Source organism: Miniopterus natalensis, chromosome 7 (assembly GCF_054644295.1).
Source record: "Miniopterus natalensis isolate mMinNat1 chromosome 7, mMinNat1.hap1, whole genome shotgun sequence".
Taxonomy (NCBI): Eukaryota; Metazoa; Chordata; class Mammalia; order Chiroptera; family Miniopteridae; genus Miniopterus; species Miniopterus natalensis.
The window spans coordinates 57,243,505-57,264,301 of NC_142087.1; the positions used below are offsets into that span (position 1 = coordinate 57,243,505).

The 20,797-nt window shown below is 39.8% G+C and overlaps 1 protein-coding gene across 3 annotated transcripts in view; it reads left to right on the top strand.

Annotated features, from left to right (window-relative positions):
* Positions 1-12,048: 12,048 nt before the first annotated feature.
* The window catches only part of PIK3C3 (phosphatidylinositol 3-kinase catalytic subunit type 3), a 110,281-nt gene continuing 101,532 nt past the window's right edge, over positions 12,049-20,797 (top strand). For all 3 annotated transcript variants that reach the window (XM_016225034.2, XM_016225035.2, XM_016225036.2), the window contains exons 1-3: positions 12,049-12,153; positions 15,049-15,237; positions 19,672-19,815. In XM_016225034.2, coding sequence (XP_016080520.1) covers positions 12,086-12,153; positions 15,049-15,237; positions 19,672-19,815 — 401 coding nt within the window. In that variant the 5' untranslated portion in view covers positions 12,049-12,085. The remainder of the gene's footprint in view (positions 12,154-15,048; positions 15,238-19,671; positions 19,816-20,797) is intronic.

Sequence of the window (20,797 nt, forward strand, 5' to 3'; positions counted from 1 at the left end):
GAGAAGGGGAATCCATAGCTTCTGTGCATTGCACTGAAAAACACTTTCAGTAACCCCTGAAGTCATCTGGAAATGCAAATACTGAAATGCATGTCATCAAATGTGCCTATGATACTGTTACAGAATAGTAAGAAGCCAGGAAGATTCCAGGACAAGCGGAATAGGGAAACTGAGACAGATAGTTAAACAGCAGTTTGCAGCCACCGTGTAAGTCCTATCTTCCCTAAACCAAAAACACAAGTAAACGGCTTGCATTTCTCCTCCCCATCCAGAGGGTAAATATCTTAAATCACCCCACTCAGGGAGACAGACAACAGAAATCCAATTAGGTGCCATTTGCCAACCACACCCAAGGACAGACTAAATAAGAGAATAAATCTCATTTTGGTACATCAGCATAAAGCTGATGAATATTCTATTGACCCTCCCCTAAGAGCTCCCCTAAATGCCCAGCCTTTAAAACCCCTGAAAAGGAAGGTCCCCTGCGCTCTCCCTCCAGGGAGCATGCCATTCCCTGACCCTCTCCTTCCCCCACAGGCACGAATCTCCTAAACTCCAAGGGACCCCATGAGACTTGCAACCGGGGGAGCAATGGGCAGCAGCAGCTCGTCTGGGGCTAACCCCTTGAACCTGTCCCCAAGGCCCCCTTTTCTCTGACTTCCCAGTGAGACAGGGCAGCTCAGCCTAGGCTCTCCTGCGGCCTCCCCTATGCCCTTCCTTGTTTCACTGTCTCAAGTGTGTTTTTGCTGCAGTTAATAAATTCTTGCTTTCTTTTCTACACTTTGTCTCTAGATTGAAATCTTTCCTTCAAGAAGACAAGAACCAAGGTCCCGTCGTCTAGCCGGAAACAATCCTAAAGGACTCTATTCATCAAGTGCCACAAGAGACAAAAGAGCATTTGTATAATTTTACCTTCAGAATTTTTCCTTCTCTTTGTTTATATGATTTTAAATTGTTTTAGTTTAATTATAGTTCAATCCAATAAGAAGGTTTTTTTTAATTTTTATTAGAGAATTATTATTCTTTGTATGCAGGGAGAAGACAGCAGAGGGTCCCAATAGCAATACGTTCAAGCAGTAGATGCAAAAACTGCAGGATGAGACTTAGGCTATGGAAGGGAAAAGAAAAGCAAATCGATTTGACATTGGAACTAAGGTTGACAGTAAATAATAATTTCACTGAACCTACGAGTTGATGATTAAATTCTAGATTTCACTCCAATTTCAGGGCTGTTTGGAGGTACTTGGAATCTATGATTGATTGGTTCTTGTCAAAGACAAAACAAAACAAAGAAGACAATTACTTTTATTCAGGATATAGCTGTAGGGAAAACACTCCAGATCCAAAGATGAGCGTTTCTCAGCAGGATGGTTTCATCTTAGACTTTTATAGGGAGAAGTAGACAGGTTACAGGTGGAGAGATTTTATAATTGGGAGTGGGGAGAGTCTCAGTAAGTCACCAAGCAGGAAATATTTCTCTCTGCGTCTAGCTAATTTGGGGAAGACAAACAGTTTAGTTAATTATTTATGAGACAGAGAATAGAAATTTGGAGAGTCTGTGTCTGATCTTGTCAATAAATAAGAAGAGGTTCATTAGCAAGTTTTATCTAAGGTGACGGGGGGGGGGGGGGGGGAGGAGAAGGTTCCTTGTAGTAAACCATGTTTCCAGATCACAAAGAGTAGGGGTTTCTTACCATCTATATTTTCCAAGAACACAGGGCTCAGATAAAGTTCAACACTGTCATTCTCAATCTGGTTGTTAACTAGAACCAAACTGTCTCACCTCTTGAGAGTTTACTCACTAGGAAACCTGGCTTATTCATGCACTTGTTCATGTATTAACGTATCATCCATTAAGGCCTTCCCATTCCTGTAATTTTCAGAAAAAGGTAAAATGATAACTCACACAGGTATAAAAAACACATAATAATAACTTTATTCTACTCCTTAATCAAAGAGGAAATCAGGCCGACTTCATAACCAGTTCAAAAGAAAATTCAAACATCATCTCTCATACTTTTGGATTAGAAACATTGACATGAGTGTGCAAATTAAGGTAAAACTGGTTTTTGCAAAGATGGTGGAGTGAAGTCAATTTTGATTTGTCTATAAGAATTATTTTGCACTGTGGATGAAAAGGGGTCACAGGTTAACCTGACAAGCTCAGGGAAGGCTTTGAAATCTCAGAGACCTAAAGTAACCACAAAGGATGGTCCGAAATTAAAACTTTCTAACTAAAAGCAGTTTATGGCAGGTAGTCAAGTCCTAGGCCAGCATCTTCCCTGACAGATCTTTACCTTAACTGAGCCTGTCTATCGTCTTTTTGCATTTATGAAAACATCCAACCCCTCAAAGCACAGGCATTGCTTTGCGGAGACCACAAATCCCCTCACTGTTATTGAGTTCACTGTTGCCTGTTAACTGTCCTGTACCCACCTATGTAAAAGATGTGTCTATCATTTTACTTTTCACCCAATCCCAGAGGTTTCCCGCTCTGCTTTCTCCCACCTCTCTAATCTATCACCCATGGGTTTCATGTAACTCACGTCTCCCCCTTTGATTGTAACATATAAAATAAGGTACAAAACTGCCGTTCTCCAGAGCAATATCTTAATCTGTTGAGATTTTGCTTCCCAGAAACTGTTGACAGCTTGGCTCAAATAAACTCACAAAAATTCTCTGTGGGTTTGAATATTTCTTAGGTTGACAGCATTGCTGTTAGTTGCCTACAATTTGCAAAGTGGTAAAGTAGCGCAAAGAGTAGGAAAGACTACAATCATATAATCTGGAGGAATGTCAATGGAAAGTGCACAGTTCTTTCCTTTTTCTATGCCTTGCCTTTAACGGTGAAGTCTGCAGGGTTGGCTTCACCTTCCTCTCTAACCCCCTTTCATAGTCTTTCCTGTCCATCATAGGTTGAACTGTGTTCCCTTAAAATTCTTATGTTAAAGAATGAGACCTTCTTTGGAAATAGGGTCATTGCAGATGCAATTAGTTAAGATGAGCTCATAGTGAAGTAAGGTGAGCCCTAATTCAGTATGACTGATGCCTTTACAAAAGAGAAAATTTTCGGCACTGACATGCACACAGGAGGAAGGCCATGGGAAGATGAAAGCAGAAATCAGGGTGATGTTTCTGTAAACTAAAGAACCCAAAAGATTGCCATCCAACCAGCAGAAGCCAGAGGAGAGACATGGACTGGATTCTCCCTCAGAGCCCCCAGAAGAAGCCAACCCTGCAGACACCTTGATCTTGGACTTCTAGCCTCCAGATGCATGAGATTAAATTTCTATTTTTTATGTCACCCAGTTTATGGTACTTTGTTACAGCAGCCCTGGCAAGCTAACACCCTCCCTTCCTACTGTGCTCCGTGCTTCTTTCGATTCATCCACTTTTGAGAAAAGCCAGGCTGTTTCCTCTCCTGTAACATTTTTCTTCCTTCCCACCCACGTCTACTCATCTTTCAGATCTCTGTGTCATCCCTTCTTCCTCTGCAAAGCCTTCCTTATCTCATCTGCACCCCACAAAAATACAAAGAACCAGTCTGACACACTCCCATGAACACTATGTTACTTTTCATACTATCATAACTAATTATAGTCAATTCTGGTTATTTATGTAGTTCTGTTCTATAAAGTAGCCATGAAGGATGACTTAGTGAATCCTGAGCCATTGCTCTTAGGTGACAATATACGGTTAAGTTCCTGTGAGCCTCTCGTCCCAACATTTCCATCCATCGATACATAATCTAGTTTTATGTGTGTTCTGTTAAAGACACCTATTGAATACGTATTGTGGATTCACTAACATTGACTTCATGGCCACCTGCTCTGTAACTCAGCCCGGAATGAAGCTTACCTGACACATGTGTTTTCTTTGTAAGGCACATCACAACCTTCTTACACTTAGGAACACTAGACGGCACTTCAGCACTACACTGGGGGGCCGTTTTGAACAGTGAAGTCACCGGTAACTAGGCAATCTGTTTGATGCAAAACAACGTGGTACTAAATAGATTGCCAAGAGGACACTTGTTTACAGTATGAGAGCTGAAACAAGGAGAGCGTTGCCTTGTCCAACCTCAGGGGGGAATGTGCACATTAAATGACTCAAATTTTTTCCCTACTCTGCACATGTCTGCAAATGACCACAAAAGTGTTGTATTAATTTGGGGGTTGCAGATAAATTTTAGTAAGAATAGGTAAATTTGTAAATATGGAATCCTTGAATAATGAAGAATGTTGTATTATTTCAGTTTTATGTCTTCCCTGAGACTGTAACTCAGAGAGAGCAGAGACTATACCTACCTATGTCTATTTTCTCTGCAGTGCTATGCCTGGCCCATAGCATAGCAGATGTTCAATAAATATTTGTTAAAAGAATGAATGAATGACAGGTGCAATAACAAATCTTCATGCGATTGTTCTGTGTAAATTACAAAGATGAATTCATTTTGGCTCTAGGCTACTTATTGGAGATAACAAGTGTACATACACATGCATGCCAGTAAGTACAGGGATTTCAAAAATATCTAAGAGGTTGGAAAATTTGTGCCTGAAGATCAAAGAGGGCTAGATGTAATGAAGCTGGTCTTGAAGTAAGTGGGATAATGATGAAAGATCGGACTTTGTAAGGAGGAGACGTAGCATAATCAACAGGTATGTGAGGAAATGTGAGTTGCACAGAAGGCTGCAGTTGGCTAGAGCTTAATCAGAGGATGCACCTTGAGAAGCAGTGGAAAACAACATACCACAGGTTGAAGTAAGGATCTGGAAGGTAAAGCAGTCTCAGGTAGGAGACCTGATTTTTGTGCCATCAGATGTGATGAGCCATTGAGCAGAGGAATCACAAACTGATATAGTAAAATGTAGGCATGACAGAAAGAATGGAATGGACTCTTACCTGGGCTTATTAGAAATCCTATTAGAAAGAAAGGTTTTGTTCTTTTTAAGATGTCTTGAGTCAACCTTCCATTGCTTAGAGGTGGCCTTCAAGAAATGCAAAGAGATTTGGGAAAGGAATGGAGCAGCCAAAGCAGAACTTAGCTTCCTAGGAAGCCCTAACCATAAATTTAATCAGGTGCCTATTAGCATCACAGAGGCCTATCTTCTCCTGGCACCCTGTACTCTAGTTCCAACTCTATAATTATCACATGACTTTGGCAATTTAATCTCTACAAGACAATTTCTGTGTCTCTAAGTGGAGAGCGATGGATGGTGCAGATTAGTACCACTCATTAGAAATGAAGACTCTCAGCCCCACTGCCCATGTCTATTGAATCAAAATCTGAATTGATTCATAGGCACTGGTCTAGAGAAGCTTCTTCTTCTTTTTTGAGGACAAATACAGTTGATTTTCATTATACATGATTCTATATTTGCTAATTTGCCTGCTCACTGAAAGTTATTTGTAACCCCAAAGTCAATACTCACAGCCACTACGAACATACACAGAGCAGTGAAAAACTTGAGCCCCTGGATGTGCGTGTTCCCAGCTGAGGTTCAAGCAGGGCCCTCTGCTCAGCCTTCCTGTCTCCGTTCTCATATGGCAGACAAGTGCCTTTTTTTGCAGTCTATTTAGTGCCATGTTGTGGTTTGTTTCTTTGTTTTTTGCAATTTTTGTGTGTTTTTTATTTTATTTTTTTAATGGCCATTTCACTGCTTAAAATGGCCCCCCAGTGCAGTGCTGAACTCATACCTGGTTTTCCTGGGTGCAAGAAGAATGTGACGTGCCCCTTGCAGAAATTACACGAGAGATCAGCTTTATTCATGAGCTATGCTACTATTGGCCATACGTTTAGTGTTAACAAATCAGCACTATATGTTAAATAATGTATCTATGGATAGAAACATACATAAAGAAGGTGCATGTTCATTGTTTGATAAATGTCATGACCAGAGGCTCTCAGGAACATAACCCCTTATTTCCACTAAGAACAGTATTTCAATATTTATTCGGTGCATGGTGACCATATACAGTCTAACTACCATGAGTAACAAGAACCAACTGTACCACTTATTGGTGAAGGTAATGGCAAGATCTGTGTATAGAATAAGAAACAGGATATTCAGAACCGATATCTTCAAACAAACATTGAAAGGCAAATACAAAATAACAATTTCACGAAACAACTAAAACTTAGCTCCAATTCTAAATAGGGCAAGAGAGACAGAAGATGCAAGCCACTCCAGACTGGGAGGCGGCATGGTTTTTTTTTGTTGTTGTTGTTTTTTAAAATCCTCTCCCAAGGATATTTTTTCCATTGCTTTTCAGAGATAGTGGGAGGGAGAGAGAGAAATATCCATGTGAGAGAGACACATCGATTGGTTGCCTCCTGCATGAGCCCCTACCGGGGCCGGGAATCAAACCTGCAACCAAGGTAGGTCCTCTTGGCTGGAACTGAACCAGAGACCCCTCAGTCCATGGGCCGTGGCTCTAACCACTGAGCAAAACCAGCTAGGGCGGTGGTAAGTGGCAGTTTTAATAAGCAAGAGAACTTCCCTGCAAATCTTAGTGGCTGAAAGATAAGTAGATCTGTACACCCATCTGTCAGAATCTTCACCGTCTATACAGAGGCCTTAACTCTGTTCATGCATGTACAGTATGCCATCCAGATGGTCTCAATAATACTTTACTCTCTCAAGGTTCATCCTTTAAACTGGCTCCAACTGTAGAAATGGTGAATAAAATGTATATTCCAAGGACAGGGGAACCGTGAGGAGACTCCAGTTTCCTGGGTCCCCCTCTCCAGTCAACTGGTAATAACGTCCTCTCAATGACCTCTTCCAATAGTCTTTAAGACTAAAAATGAGACAAAGTTTCAACCTGGCACCTTAATCAGACTTGATTTCTCTGAAAAGATAGAAGCCCCAGTGTTTCTCACTTTTTCTCTTTGAGTCGTTCTTCCCTCATAAAATCCCCCCTCCAGCCTGACAAGGATCCCCCCCTTTTCTGGAAAGATTATTAACTTTCAGAACTCTTACACTAACGCGCAGCTCAAATCCAAGCCAACTCTCTCAACTAAACAATTCTCCTTCACCCCCTTCTCTCTCATTGCAGGGTTTCTTTTAGTGTTTACATAAACTTTTTGTTTCATTTCTCATTAAAACATAAATGTCTACACCACAGTGAGGGGCTTTCCTTCCTTTTAGGGTCCCTGTCATTTTTCTCCCTGTGCTTCTGCATAATCTGGGTAGGTGGCAACGTGACTTAGAATGACTTCAGGAACCACGAGGAATTAACTGTGTCGCTAATTATTGTCTATGGACTCAGGCTCTGATTCTCCTCTTGCTTCTGTCTCAGAGAAGCAAGTCTGAGTGTCGGGTCAATAACCTTCCTGTGATTAAATATTCATGCACAAACACAAATGCGCACAGGAAGGCAATAAGAATTGCCAAAAATAACAGCAGCATCTCTGTCCTGCGGGGCATGTAGAAGCGCGAGCAAAGAATGAACACAGGGCAGAACTGCAGCTCGAACATAATGTGGGCTGAAGATGCACCCGTTGCAATGGGTTTTCTAACAACTGTGAGTTCTCAGAAATGTATAAAGTTATTATTGTAACCCACCCAACCATCTTTTAACATTGTTTCTGTAAATTATGCCATCAGACCCTGTGTCTTGATTATTGGCTTTTGAGCAGCAGGCAGACGACCCTGGGTTCGGTATCATTATCACCTCCTAATGTAGCTACTGATAAACAGCCTGTTTGCTTAATGGATTGTAGGAGCAAACCTCAAAGGAAGCGGACTCCAGCCTTCAGGCATTTTGGCTCCAGGAAATCTGCTCACCTCCAAGAAAAGTCAGACCATCTCCTGACCAGCTCCAAGACGGTTACTGTCGACTTGCACACAACACCCCCAAGGAGAGCCCACAATCCCTTCCGGTTTCCTTTGTTCTGCCCTCCCCTTCTCTGCTCATAAAAACCCCTGCCTGCACTGAGATGTTAAGATGCTCTTTGTGACGAGAGTCCCCCCATCTTCTGAAGCTGCCAGTTCTTGAATAAACCTGCTTTCTTTCCATCAGACCCTGTGTCTTGATTATTGGCTTTTGAGCAGCAGGCAGACGACCCTGGGTTCGGTATCATTATCACCTCCTAATGTTTACAAAACAAATGAAATAAAGCTCTTTGGGCCTATGTTCTTACAGGACAGATTGCATGAGAGCATAGAAAACACACACTGAGGGATGCTGGGGTGGTAGCACACGCAGATGGGGTTACCATTTTCTCCCTGGTGAGATTGGAGAAACCCATGTCTAAAACAACACTTGGTATATATAGTTCAGGGCATATTTTAAGCACCCAGTAAACACTTGTTAAATAAATGGATGACTTGCAAAGATGCTGATGGGGCCAGAATCTCCTCCATCCATGTAGTTAACCTGTAATGAGTCAAGATGTTTACCTGAGAATATTATAGAGAGAGGAAGAGGTATCACTCGCAGTGCTAAATAATACTGAGGATGCTAAAGATACTGCCATCAATAATTTATTTTCTGCTGCAACAAGGAAGCTTAAGAATTGCTCTGGAATATTTAATTAGTTTGGTTAGTATATCATGCCTTATGAAGACATACACCTGGCTCTGCCCTGTATTTGTTCTTAATCAAATGCAAGTCACCTAACTTATTTTACAGTTACTTTTCTGTAAACAGGGTAACAGTACCTAATTCACTAATTTGTTGAAATAATGAAATCAAATAATATACATGAAATTGCCCAATGTGTTATCAAGTACATGGTGGTGGGTTGAGCTCTTTGAGTCTCCCCACCCTCCTCACTCAATATGGGAGTGATACCTACTACTCAGACCTTGGAAAGGAGAGCCGAAAAACTGTGTGAGAAATGTCTGATTGTTATTTATACTGCCTTCAGTCAGAATGTTAAAATTAAAAACAACAACTCTAAGCCCCATCAACTCTGTGTATTACAAAATTATACTGGACCCTTAGAGAGTCTCAGTCTTTCTCCCCAACCCATGCAAAAGAAACCATTATATTTTTGCATTGCAAGACTGACAATATTCTCAGGGCAGACTCCTTGAACCGCACCTTCCTCCCCAACACTGGTTAAGTCATCTGACTCAAAAACCTACCCCTTCTTGTAGTCTTCTTTCACAGTATTTTCAAGAGTTTCTATCACACTACAGGTATCCCCACTTTTCGAAAGTTCGAGTTACACCCATGTGCTTTTACTTAAGGTGTACCTTAGTACTCGTTCTCGCCAACCGAAACAGAAATCCAAAGAGGATTTTTGCTTTTAAGAAAAAAGGCAAAAAGCGAAAGCAGCATTGGGCGTTTGTTTTGCAGCGAGTCCGCAGAGAGGCAGCCACGCCTGGAGCGGGGAGACTGCAAACGCTCCCTTCCCCAACTCCACTCAGAGTCTCTGCATCAAGCCCCGTGGCTTAGAACTGGCTCTGTGAGCATCTGTGCTTCATCTGGATTTATTTTGTGCATCTGTTAGCAAGATGTGTCCTAAGGTATCAGAGAAGCCTTTTGCTTTTGATCATTTCCCTTTCGTAGCTGATCAAAGTTACCTTTCTGAATGGAACCACCAGGTCTCAGGGGTTCCTGCTCCAGGGTCACTGGGAGACATTCCAAAGGTGTCAGTTTTCCACATTGTCACAAATGGCCAGGAGTCTTGGCTTATGAGGCAGGGTTTTTCAAGTGTCCTGGCACTGATGTCTGTTCTACCACGCTATTAGATTCTAAATGGCCCAGAGTTACTAGAAAAGTTGTAAAGGCAATTTTTAAATTGGACCAAATGAAACTGTGAGATTATTTTAATTTCACCGCTGAGCCACGCCCAGCCAGGCTCCATGATAAATTTTTAAGGTTAATTTTTCTCGATAATTATCTTTAAAAGTTAATATACATTTATGCTGGATTCTATGAGTGAGTATCTTAGAACTAAGTACTGACATTTCATTTTTATGTTTTTATCTGTATTGTTTGTGACTTGTGTTGGCGTCAATTAATATTACTTTAACTGTTATGAGCTAATGAGAGAAGAGGATAGACTTAGGACAAAAAAAAAAGCGTTGGGGGCCAAGCAAAGGCCAAACGCCATCATAGTACTTACGTTAATGAAGATTTCATAGTAATTTGAATAGAAAATGAGGCAAGAAAATTGAATTGCCATGCGGTATGTGGTAGTATATGTCAGGATAAATTACCTTCCATTTTTTCCATAGGAACATATTCTTCATGTGCCCTGGTCTGCATGACCGGCTCACCCCCGCAAGACATCCTGGCCATCACCCAGCTGGTTGATGCAACCCTGACCCAAGATTGCAAGACTGTGCCTTAGAAAAAGGGACCCGACCCCTCCCTGGGGGCCTCAGCCTGCTCTGAGAGAATGCAGTCAAGGTGTCAAAGTCCCGAAGTGTCTTCTAGCCTGGTCCCTTCCACTTGCACCTCACAGCAGAGACTTGCAGAATTTCAAAGCTGGTTCTGTAAGAGTAGCCGATGCCATAGTCACATTGTAAGCAACAGTTTCAGCAAAAAGACAGTGTTACACTAAGGTTGTTAATAAGTTTTTATATTTAATTTATAAACTTGGTGTTTAAATAATTTATAAGCAATACATGTGTATGTTTACGTATGAAGTTTTATTTAGATTTAGACATTAGATAGCACTGTAATAAAAGTAATTTAAGTCAGTACTGGGGTCAGAGAACTTAGTTCTTTACAAATTGCCAATATTTTATTCAAGTTCTAGAAACCTGGTATCAAACCTCACACCCACTGCTAGGCTATCCATAGACGGGGCCACGTGCAAATATCTGTTTTACTGTTGGACAGCTCTGACGATTCCAAAGTTCAGTTTTTATTGTTCGCTGCAGTTGCATTTTGTTGGTAAATTCCCACCGTGGGTGGTAGTTTCGCTTTGGAACAAATGAAGCCTGCTCTTCCGCTGTTGGAACTCCTGGTAATGGGAGAAGAGCTGTCGTGGTTTTCCTTACACTTGCTTCCACAGATATTTTTGAGAACTCCTCTGGTCAAAACATTGAACATTAGCCATCTTTTTTTTTTTTTTTTTTTTGCCCTGAAAGGCGCTACCCTCCCTTCAACCTTTCCTTTAAAGATATTTTCCCCTAATTACTGTATAAATTACACATCGTCTAGTGCTTCCCCTCTTCCAATGCGGCACTTAACAATAAACACAGGAGCGGAAAACACTTTTATTCCGACCACCGATAATCACAAAGAGGAATTACTCAGCTCAGCGCTGGGTCGGGCACTCCAGGGGGCAGGTACGGATATTCCCGCGCGCTCTGCTCGCCTTCAGAGTTTGAATCTAGTTGGAAAGGGGGATTAGCCTTTTAGGTATGAAATATTATAACGACAAGAACTGTAGGAGTTCGGAGGGGTTAGAAATCTGAGCTCTAGAGCCATTACCGGGCGTTTCTGGGTCTTAACCACCGTGTAGTCTTCAGAGCTGCAGGCCCCGAGCGCTTCGTCCAAAGCGGCGTGAAGACCGGCAACGCCAACCCTGGAATTCGGTGTTTGGTTTTTGTTTTTTCCTCCTTGTCTAGTCCTCGCTCCACTCTTTAGAGCAGAAAGAGGAACTCGTTGCTTGACAGAGCGAAGTTTGTATTAAGTCCACAAGTTTTTGGAAAGACCCCTTCCATCTAAACTTGGCAACAGGCTGATTCTTGTGGCTGTTCCCCGTTTAGCCCGCAGCCAGTGAACGCTGTTACAATTATTTTCTTGAAACGCATTTTCTTTCAGATTGATTTTAGGAACAGCTCTAGCTCCCGACAACTTGTTTTCTGGAAAAAAAAAAAAAAAAAAAGTCGCGTCAAAACAGGAAGAATACAGAGAGCCTGGAAAGTAACCAGCTCGGCGGCGTTTCCGGAATTCGATTTACCCTCAAGCAAGATGGCCGGCCGTTCTGCGCACGCGCAGAAGGGACTCTGGGAGGGGAGTTCCGGCGCTCGGGTCGCGCTCCAGGCAGGGATTGGCTCCGCCGGGGCTGAGAGGCGGAACCGGAAGCGCCCGTGTTATGGGAAGCAGCAGGTTCAAATGCGGCGTCTTTCCAGCGCCTGGCTTCCCGCGGTAGCTGCGGTGTTGTAGAAGCGCGATGGGGGAAGCGGAGAAGTTTCACTACATCTACAGTTGTGACCTGGACATCAACGTGCAGCTTAAGATGTAAGAGAATCTGGGGACAGGGACTGGCATTGCTGGAGTTCAGGGACGGGGAGGCAGGGTCCTGGGGGTTGGGGGAAGGGGGTGGTTATTAGGTTGCAGGCCGGCCTGGGGGCGCTGGGGAGGACGGTGGCCCCGGCGGCGGAGGCCGAAGGGAGCGTGCAGAGGGCGCCGTGGGACACGGATTGAGGACGTTGTGTGGGAAAAGGGCAGCAGTAGGAATAAGCCCGTAAGTCCCACGGTCTCTTACTTTCTTCAAAGCGTTTTGCTGTGCACAGCAAGCTTTTGGAGGATTGCTGTTCCATTTTAAGGATGAAGAAATCAAGTCTTGGCAAAGCCTTCCCCGCAGTTAATAATTGGAAACTCTTTAGAACGGGGCCGGAAGATGGAGCAGAGAGCGCCGTGTTACGGAGAGGTAGACGCAGGCAGATGTGTTAGCGGAGAACACGATGAGCGCCTGGATGTACGCTAGTGTTCAAGCCCGGGAAGTGACAGCGGGTGGGGGCGGATCTTTGCATAGTCCGGCGTCATTTCACCTGAGAAGTTGGGAGTGAGTCGAAGATGAGGGTGCCAGTGGCAGTGGGACCGGAAAACAGGAGCAGTGAGCCTTGCAGGACAATCTTGGGGCATCACGGTTGAGGGACTGGCCAACGGCATGACATCTTGAGATGAGAATAATGGAACTGAGGTGGGGGGCACAGGTAGGACCGACTTGGTAATTATGCCCATTTTAAGGCAGTCTTCGAGGTGTATTTTCATATGCAAAAACTGTCACAAATGATTAATCATAACATCATTTATAATATGTCAGTAGTTAACAAATATTCCTCAGGCAAAGGCTGTATACTTGCGGTCCGTACATTTTCTCAGTTGTCAAGTGCACCTTTGACTGTTTCTTTTTATTTTCAGAAGTTACCTAAGACTCTGGCAATTTACTGTTAGTTTTGGGTGATGGTAAAAATAGTATGTCAGCAACCATACTGTCCATTTATATAATACTTTATAAGCCCATTTAAGGTGATTTCTGCATCAAACACCACTAGATGCTTATGCAGGACCTGGTGTAGGGCTTTCCCTCAGTCTCATTGCTCTCAGTATTTCTTGGACATAAGAATGTATTTGTTGAACTTTTGAACATTAAAAGGAAAGAAGAAAAAACTGGTCCATTAATACCAGATACACACATTGACTATTTTGAGGCAAAGATAAAGCATTATTCAGAAATTTGGTAAAATTTAGTACTAACCACCTTTTATCTTCTCAGACTGTTGTTTTTTTGTGGGGGCTGGAGAGAGTATCAATTTAGAATTAGAAAATCAGAGAATAGTAAATTCTTTAATTCTAGTTATTTTCCCCAGGCTTTTTTTTTTTTTTTTTTTAATCTGTTTCTTTGGTTTTAATAACAGCTTACACTTTGATATCTCTTTTCTTAACACTGTAATAATTGAATATCAGACTGCCCACAGACATGGTCACTTTGGATGTCCCAAAGCACTTTAAAAATAACTTGTTCCAAATTGAGCACAGTATTAGCCTACCCCTCTAACTCTGAACTTTCTATATCGTCTCACCCTAGTTTGGTGATTGTTAGCAACATTCATGGAGTTTGTTAAGAAAGAAAACTGAATCTTGCAGACACTGTATCTTCCCTTCTCTGTTTAATCATTCACAAGTTGTCTTAAATCTACTTGCTAAATATGTTTTCTACCCCACTGCCCTAGCCTTAGCCTAACTTTTTCTTTTCTAACTTTGACTGAAAATCTAACTGATCTTGCTTTTAATTCCTTCTCTTCATTACGTTCTTAAATTCCTGCCAAAGGTGTCATAAATAGAAGTACGACTATATTACTGTCACTTCAGATAATTCATTTAGCAGATTTTTGAATGTTCGTTGTGTAAGGCACTCTACTGGATTTGGTGGCTACATAGCTTCATTGTCCCCCTCCTTTTCATTCTGTAGCTTCTTCCCTACATGAATGAGCTTGATGCATTAGCTATACCAAACAACTTGAAGTTCCCCAGTCATACCATCTTCTCTTTGCCTTTGTATATGCCATTCTTTTCTTCTCGGATGACTCTCACCCTCTTTGGTTCCCATTTCCCAGACATTATCCTGGCTCATTACAGACATCTTTCTGCAACTTGAAGCCCCTAAGCTCCCAGACTATTTGATGCACGGTATTCTTATGTGTTCCTAGTACATTAGCTTTGACCTTCTCTGCCCTGGTTTTATTCTCAGCTCTGTTACTTTGTGATCCTTAGAGATCCGATCTCTGAGTCTCTGCTTCATCATTTATAAAATGAGAATATGGTTACAACCTTGATTTCCAATTGATATTTCTACCTCTTTTTTAGTTTCCTGTGCCTTTTTTATGACTTACTACACTGTATTTTTTAATTTAAAGAAATGATCAGATAATACATCTACATAGTAAAAATATATATATATAAAGAATATGCAGTTAAAAGTTAAGTTTTCTCCTCAGAAGCAAGAACTTAACATTATCTTATAATGTTGTATTGTTTATCTTGTCTTTCATTTCTGGGCCTCTCTGCTTAATACAATAAATGTTTTGAAAGAATAGATAAGTGCTCAGCTTGAAATTAATAGAAATGAAACTAAGGCCTGGAAAGCTGGTGATGTCTAGGAGGTCGACCAAGAGTTGATGACAGGGTTTAAAATTAAGAAGCCTAACAGAGAAATATGTTCATGAAGATAGAAATGACTTTAGGTATGTTAAGGTTTTAAAATACCTTTATTAGATGTAACTTTAATTTCATATACAGGAAAATGTTTAGGTAGCATAAGGTTACTGCGACACAACCATAAAATCTAGTATTTGTTGTCTATATGCTTAAAAAATATTTTTCTAAAAATTCTTGTTTTTATACTTCCAGAGGAAGTTTGGAAGGGAAGAGAGAACAAAAGAGTTATAAAGCTGTTCTAGAAGACCCAATGTTGAAGTTCTCAGGATTGTACCAAGAGACTTGCTCTGACCTTTATGTGACTTGTCAAGTTTTTGCGGAAGGGAAGCCTCTAGCCTTGCCAGTGAGAACCTCCTACAAGGCATTTAGTACGAGATGGAAGTAAGTTGTTTTCTTGCATATGGTGGGTTCCAGATTGTTCTCCCATTTATAGATATTGTAAGTATGATTTGGTAATGACTGCAGAGAAATTTTTTAAAATTTCTTTAGTACTTGTAAGCATTGATCGAATAGTTTAAAGCAGAAACCTACTCAGAATAAAGTATTAAACATAACTCAATTAAGATGGAACTAAATTTGTTTGTATTCAGTATATTGACATATTTTTATAAGAACTTGAATGATTCACAAAATGACCCAAATCAAAACCACATGTATAGCATCTTTAAATTCTGTTATTCTGTGAACACATATTCACTCTTGATATTTTGAAATGCTGTCTAATCAGATGTTTGGAGCTCAGGTCTTTAAAAAGAGATCTGTTGTTATTTGTTCAGATCATATTTTTATTATATGAAAATAACTTTTTAAAAAAATTTCATGGTTTATTAAGCATGGTGCATTAGCAAACCATTGTCAGGATGCAAAGTAAATATAATGAACATGAAGTTCCTGTTTTTCCGGAACAATATTGTGGGTCCTTAATTTAACCTCTTGGATATTTATTTGATAGGTTATATGGTGCTGCTTTAATGCTCCATCCATGAGTATTGTTCAGTACCCCGGTAGGCTAGCTACAGGATACACAGGTTGTGTGCCTCTAGGAAGGAGTTTATGCCCACAGTGCTCATGGAAGACAAGGTGTAGCCACATGGACTGCCAGGCTCTGCTGCTGAGGGCACAACGCTGTGTTCACCAAGTGTGGCCCAGCAGGCTGGGAAGGGTTTTTTCAGAATGGTTTTTCAGAGCAGAAGTGTGAGCTCTGATGATCTGGCTGCATTGAAACCAACTATTTGAATGATGTAATTTCTTTAGTAGTATTTTTGTAGACACACACAAAAATATATATTTGTATATATAGTTCTGGAAAATTTCAAATCTCTAAAAGTAGAGAGAATTATATAATGTATTTCCAAGGCCCCGTCACCCAGCTTTGATAATTACTAACTTAAGGCCAGTCTTGTTTTATCTATGCCCACTGTTATTTCGAAGCAAATACCTAATTACAAATATTTCTGTATATCTCTTTTTAAAACATAACTACAGTATAATGATTACACCTAAAACAACAGGCCAAAATTTCTTAAATGTATCAGAAGTTATACTGGAATCAGTATATCTACAAAACCCTAAAATTGTATCCAGAATTTTGTGTCTCCTGTGCATTTTTACAGGGACAAAGCTCAAAGCTTTTTATTGGACTTTTTGAGGTTGAATGTGACCCCCCAAAAGACTTACACCTACAAATTTAGTTCTAGAAAGTCAACATTTATGAATTCCACTTTTCTTGGTAAGAAAAATCGTGCAGTGGTTTTGTTTCATGCCTTGGCAATAAAATTAGAGCAAAAGCAAATTCTCAGTTACAGGGAGATTCAAGTCCTTCACCTCCTCCCATTTGCCAACTCCTCTTTGCATTATTTATGTGTTACATATTTTCAAGGGATATAAAAACTTCCATATTTGCTCTCTAAAAGTTTGAATTTTTAAAAATTGTGCAACTACTTATAAAATAAGTGCTCTAAAGTAATTAAGGAATAGCTTTTTAAAATAAAATTAAAAGGTTTAAAACAGCTGTGTAGAAAATAGGCTGAGAAAATAGGTCCTGGGCCCTGGCTGGGTAGCTCAGTTGGTTAGAGTGTCGTTCTGATACACCGAGGTTGTGGGTTTGAACCCAGGTCAGGGCAAATACCAGAATCAACCAATGAATGCATAAATAAGTGAACAACAAATCTATGTGTTTATTTCTGTCTCCCTCTCTCTCTCTCCCTTCCTTGCTCTCTAAAATCAATATATAAAAAGAATATAATAAAAGTAACTAACAAGTTACTTAAAAAAAAAGAGGCGATACCTCATGTTGGGTCAGGTAACAGGAGGATAGGCTTTTTATTTTTTCAGTTTTTTAATATAATAGTATGCTCTAGTAAGCTCTTTTGGCTTAGGGGAGACATTTGTAGATTTTGCACATTCTGCTCTTTAGTATTTGTAAGAGTTAATTTTTTAAAACAATATATCAGAACAAAAGCTGCTCTCCTAAAATCAGTGAGAACAAACTACACAGCCATCATTTTCTGTCAGCACTTACTTAAAAGAAATATTCTGTAAACTGTGGAAAAAATAAATTATACCATAAAAGGATCTCTTGCTATCCAAATGTCTCCATTTCCTTAGACAGTATTTTTGGGTAGTATAAGATTCCAAATTATCTAAATCTGACTTCTGAATTTCTGATAGTGAGTTGTTACAGTTTGAATAATGAATTCATTCAAAACTTATCTAAGACTATTCCATCATATTTTATCATATCCTGTCCTATAATAAGAGAGCCCATAGTAAGGGAAACTTGTACTTTCTTTAGTTATACTTATGGTAAAATTCTCATTTTTAGATGTGGAGTTCTGCACATTTTAAAGTTTTATATATGAAAATTATTCTGTAGGCAAGTAATTTAATTTTTTAAAAATGTATATTCTTGTCCCATAATAGATTTAAAATGACGTTAGAGAGAGAGATATACTAACAGTCTAACATAATTTAGAAATTAGAACATTAGGATTTAGGAGTGCATTAATCAGACTAGAGAGTTAGTACAGTGGTGTGTGAGGGTGGGGGTGCATGGTGGGGATCAGATCATCCGGAATCAGGCTTTATGACCTTGCAGTGTGGGGGAGGTTGCCAGGTGAATTTAGTTTTGAGCTTAATGAAGATTGGGGTAGGGATGGTGCATGGGGAGGTAGAGAACAAAGTGGTATTCAGAATGCACAGCTTTTTGATGCCTGACCAGATCCTTCCAGAATTTCTAAACACCTAGAGCAGTTTTCAAACTATTTTTTAGCTGCAGGTTAATTTTCTTCAAGAGAATTATTCTGCAAAAGCCCAGTATGTAAAACAGGTTCACATACAGTTGCTTTGATTAAAGGAGTGGGCAGCCTGGTGTTGGATTGCTAAAGATTTAAGGCCAGTGATTGCTTGATCATACGTACTGTCTCCTAGTCAGAGGAGATAATGTGGAGGTGAGCATTCTTACAGTTCATTCGGATGTTGTCGCCCGCTGACTTTTTAGCTTGAGCCTGTGTTGATTAACCTTTGCGGTTTGTTCATTGGCAGAAGATGTCACTGCTTAGTAGTTACCTTTTCAGCCTGGCCCACCATGTGGATAGTAATTAAATAAATTCATTTAGTTCCTCAAGCTTACCTGTAGTGGAGAATGGCTTTTTTAGGCATGTGATTTATTTTTTCAAGACCTTTATAGAAGAAAAGAATTTAGTGACTTTGATTCTCCTTTAAATTGATAGTCATCTCTAATTTTCCTGTAGGTCGTTGAACTTATGTGGTGTATGTAAATGATTTGTCCTTTAAGTTTTTGAAAGTGCTGTTCAATTTCTTACCAGTACAATATGTTTGACCAAGACTGGTGTGTGCACCTTTGAGGACTGTTTAGAGAAAACAATACTTTTGAGTAAAGAGAGAAACAATTCTTTGTGTCTGCTGTCTTTTACTCTGTATATTATTGGTAGTTTTCTTTTTCTTTCTTTGCATAGTTTTCTTTGGGGATTAAAAGCCAGCTGTTGTTTAAGGGAGCTGAAATTATCAAATAAATGCAGTGTGAAGTTTGAATACAGAAGAAAGTGTGCCGAGGTGAATACTAAGTAAATAAAAGAGCTTTGCTGTCATTACTATATATTAAGAACAGATGTTCCTTAGAGAAATGATGTACAAACATGCATTACAGGCATTGAAAACAAATAGGTAAGCATTATCGGTATTAATGAAATAACTTGAAGAACAAAAAATCTCAGAAAAAATGTCATGTCTGTCCAGAGCTGTCTGGTAACTTCATGTTACAAAGGTAGTGGGTTGTCTGCTTCAAACTTTTTAAGGCTTTTGTTGTTTTCTGCTTTATTGAGGTACATTGTAGGACCATATTATCCTCAGCAGCGTTTTGAATGTAATATGAGTAATTCTGATTTTTTTCTTTTCATACTACAAAACCTGTGTTCTGGGGAATGCTTATAGAGAATCACAGTTTGGTTCAAAACAAGTTTGGTTATGAACAGGTGTAAGTGTTTTCCCATATTATTAGCCATTATCATATCCCCTGTGTCTTAGTGATATTGCCTGAGTTTTTTGATTAAAGGATTTACCAGTGTTAGTTTTTATGAACTTTCTTTTAAAAAAATTTTTTTTTCATGTGTTCTGTATTTAAAATTGAAGTTGCTTAGAGCAACTGAGGTAACTGTCACAATATTTTTTGTAGTTCTAACTTAATCTTTGGGACATTTTCTCTGGCCAAACCTGCTCATATGGTGTGTTAATTAACTTAAAAGAAAGTTTTATATATATATATAACATATGTTTATGTTTACTTTATTTCCATAGCTGGAATGAATGGCTAAAACTTCCTGTGAAATACCCTGACCTGCCCAGGAATGCCCAGGTGGCCCTGACTATATGGGATGTGTATGGACCAGGAAAGGCAGTACCTGTGGGTGGGACCACGGTTTCGCTCTTTGGAAAATATGGGTAAGCATTCTCTTCTCCTGTCTGCAGGGATGTTGTAGTTTTCTGACCCTTTTCTTTTTGGGAAGCTTTAATAGTTTATACCCATCTGGTTCTCTGTGTGCACGTGTTGGGTACATAATTCTGTCATTCTCAAGACTGAATTTGATGCATCCTATGGGATATTCAGATGGATTAATTAGGAAACACAATTTTTATTACTCTGCTGTTAGTGATTGGTAATGTGATTTTTATTAGAAAAGAGTCATTAGACATTAGAATCTCACTTTTAGGGAAAAAGGCTTTATGGCATATACTTTAACAGTTTTGTTTTTCTGCTTTGACATATACTGATCATAAGGACAATAAGCAGAGTTAAAAAGCACTAATTTGCTAATAGTGGTTATGATTCTAATAGGAAAGTTCTCAACTCAGTTTTTAAAAATGTGCAGATAATAGAAATTTATTATAAAAACCAGAACCCATATTTCTGTTCCTTTTCTCCTGGAACAGAGGAATCACTCTTTATCTTTAGAGACTTGTTGATATTCTATTATTCGTTCTGTATATACCAATTGGGATTTTTCTTTAAAGAACTTGATCTTTTATCAGGTATTGAGATACCTTTGTATATAGTGCATATAGGAAGGGCATGTTTTATTTTTCCCTTTCATTCATTTTAAGAATGAGTTAGTGCCCTGGTAACCTGCAAAGGTAATGATTGATGATTTTTATTTTTTGTCTTTAAGTTTTGTCATGAGCTTTTAGTCTTAAACATTTTTGAAATGTCTCCATTGCTATCCTTATTCTTTATCATGCTCAGAAACTCCCATTTTTGGTCAATAGGAGCCCCTTCAAGTTGATACCCTTCAAGTTGATCCCCTGTCCTTTTGCTAGTACTCCAGTAGTCATTAGTAGCTTCTCCGCTTTCTGGTAGACGAGCTATTCAGGTTCATTGGGCAGTTTTTTGCCCCAGACCTGGTGTCTCTGAAAGATGTCCTAGTTC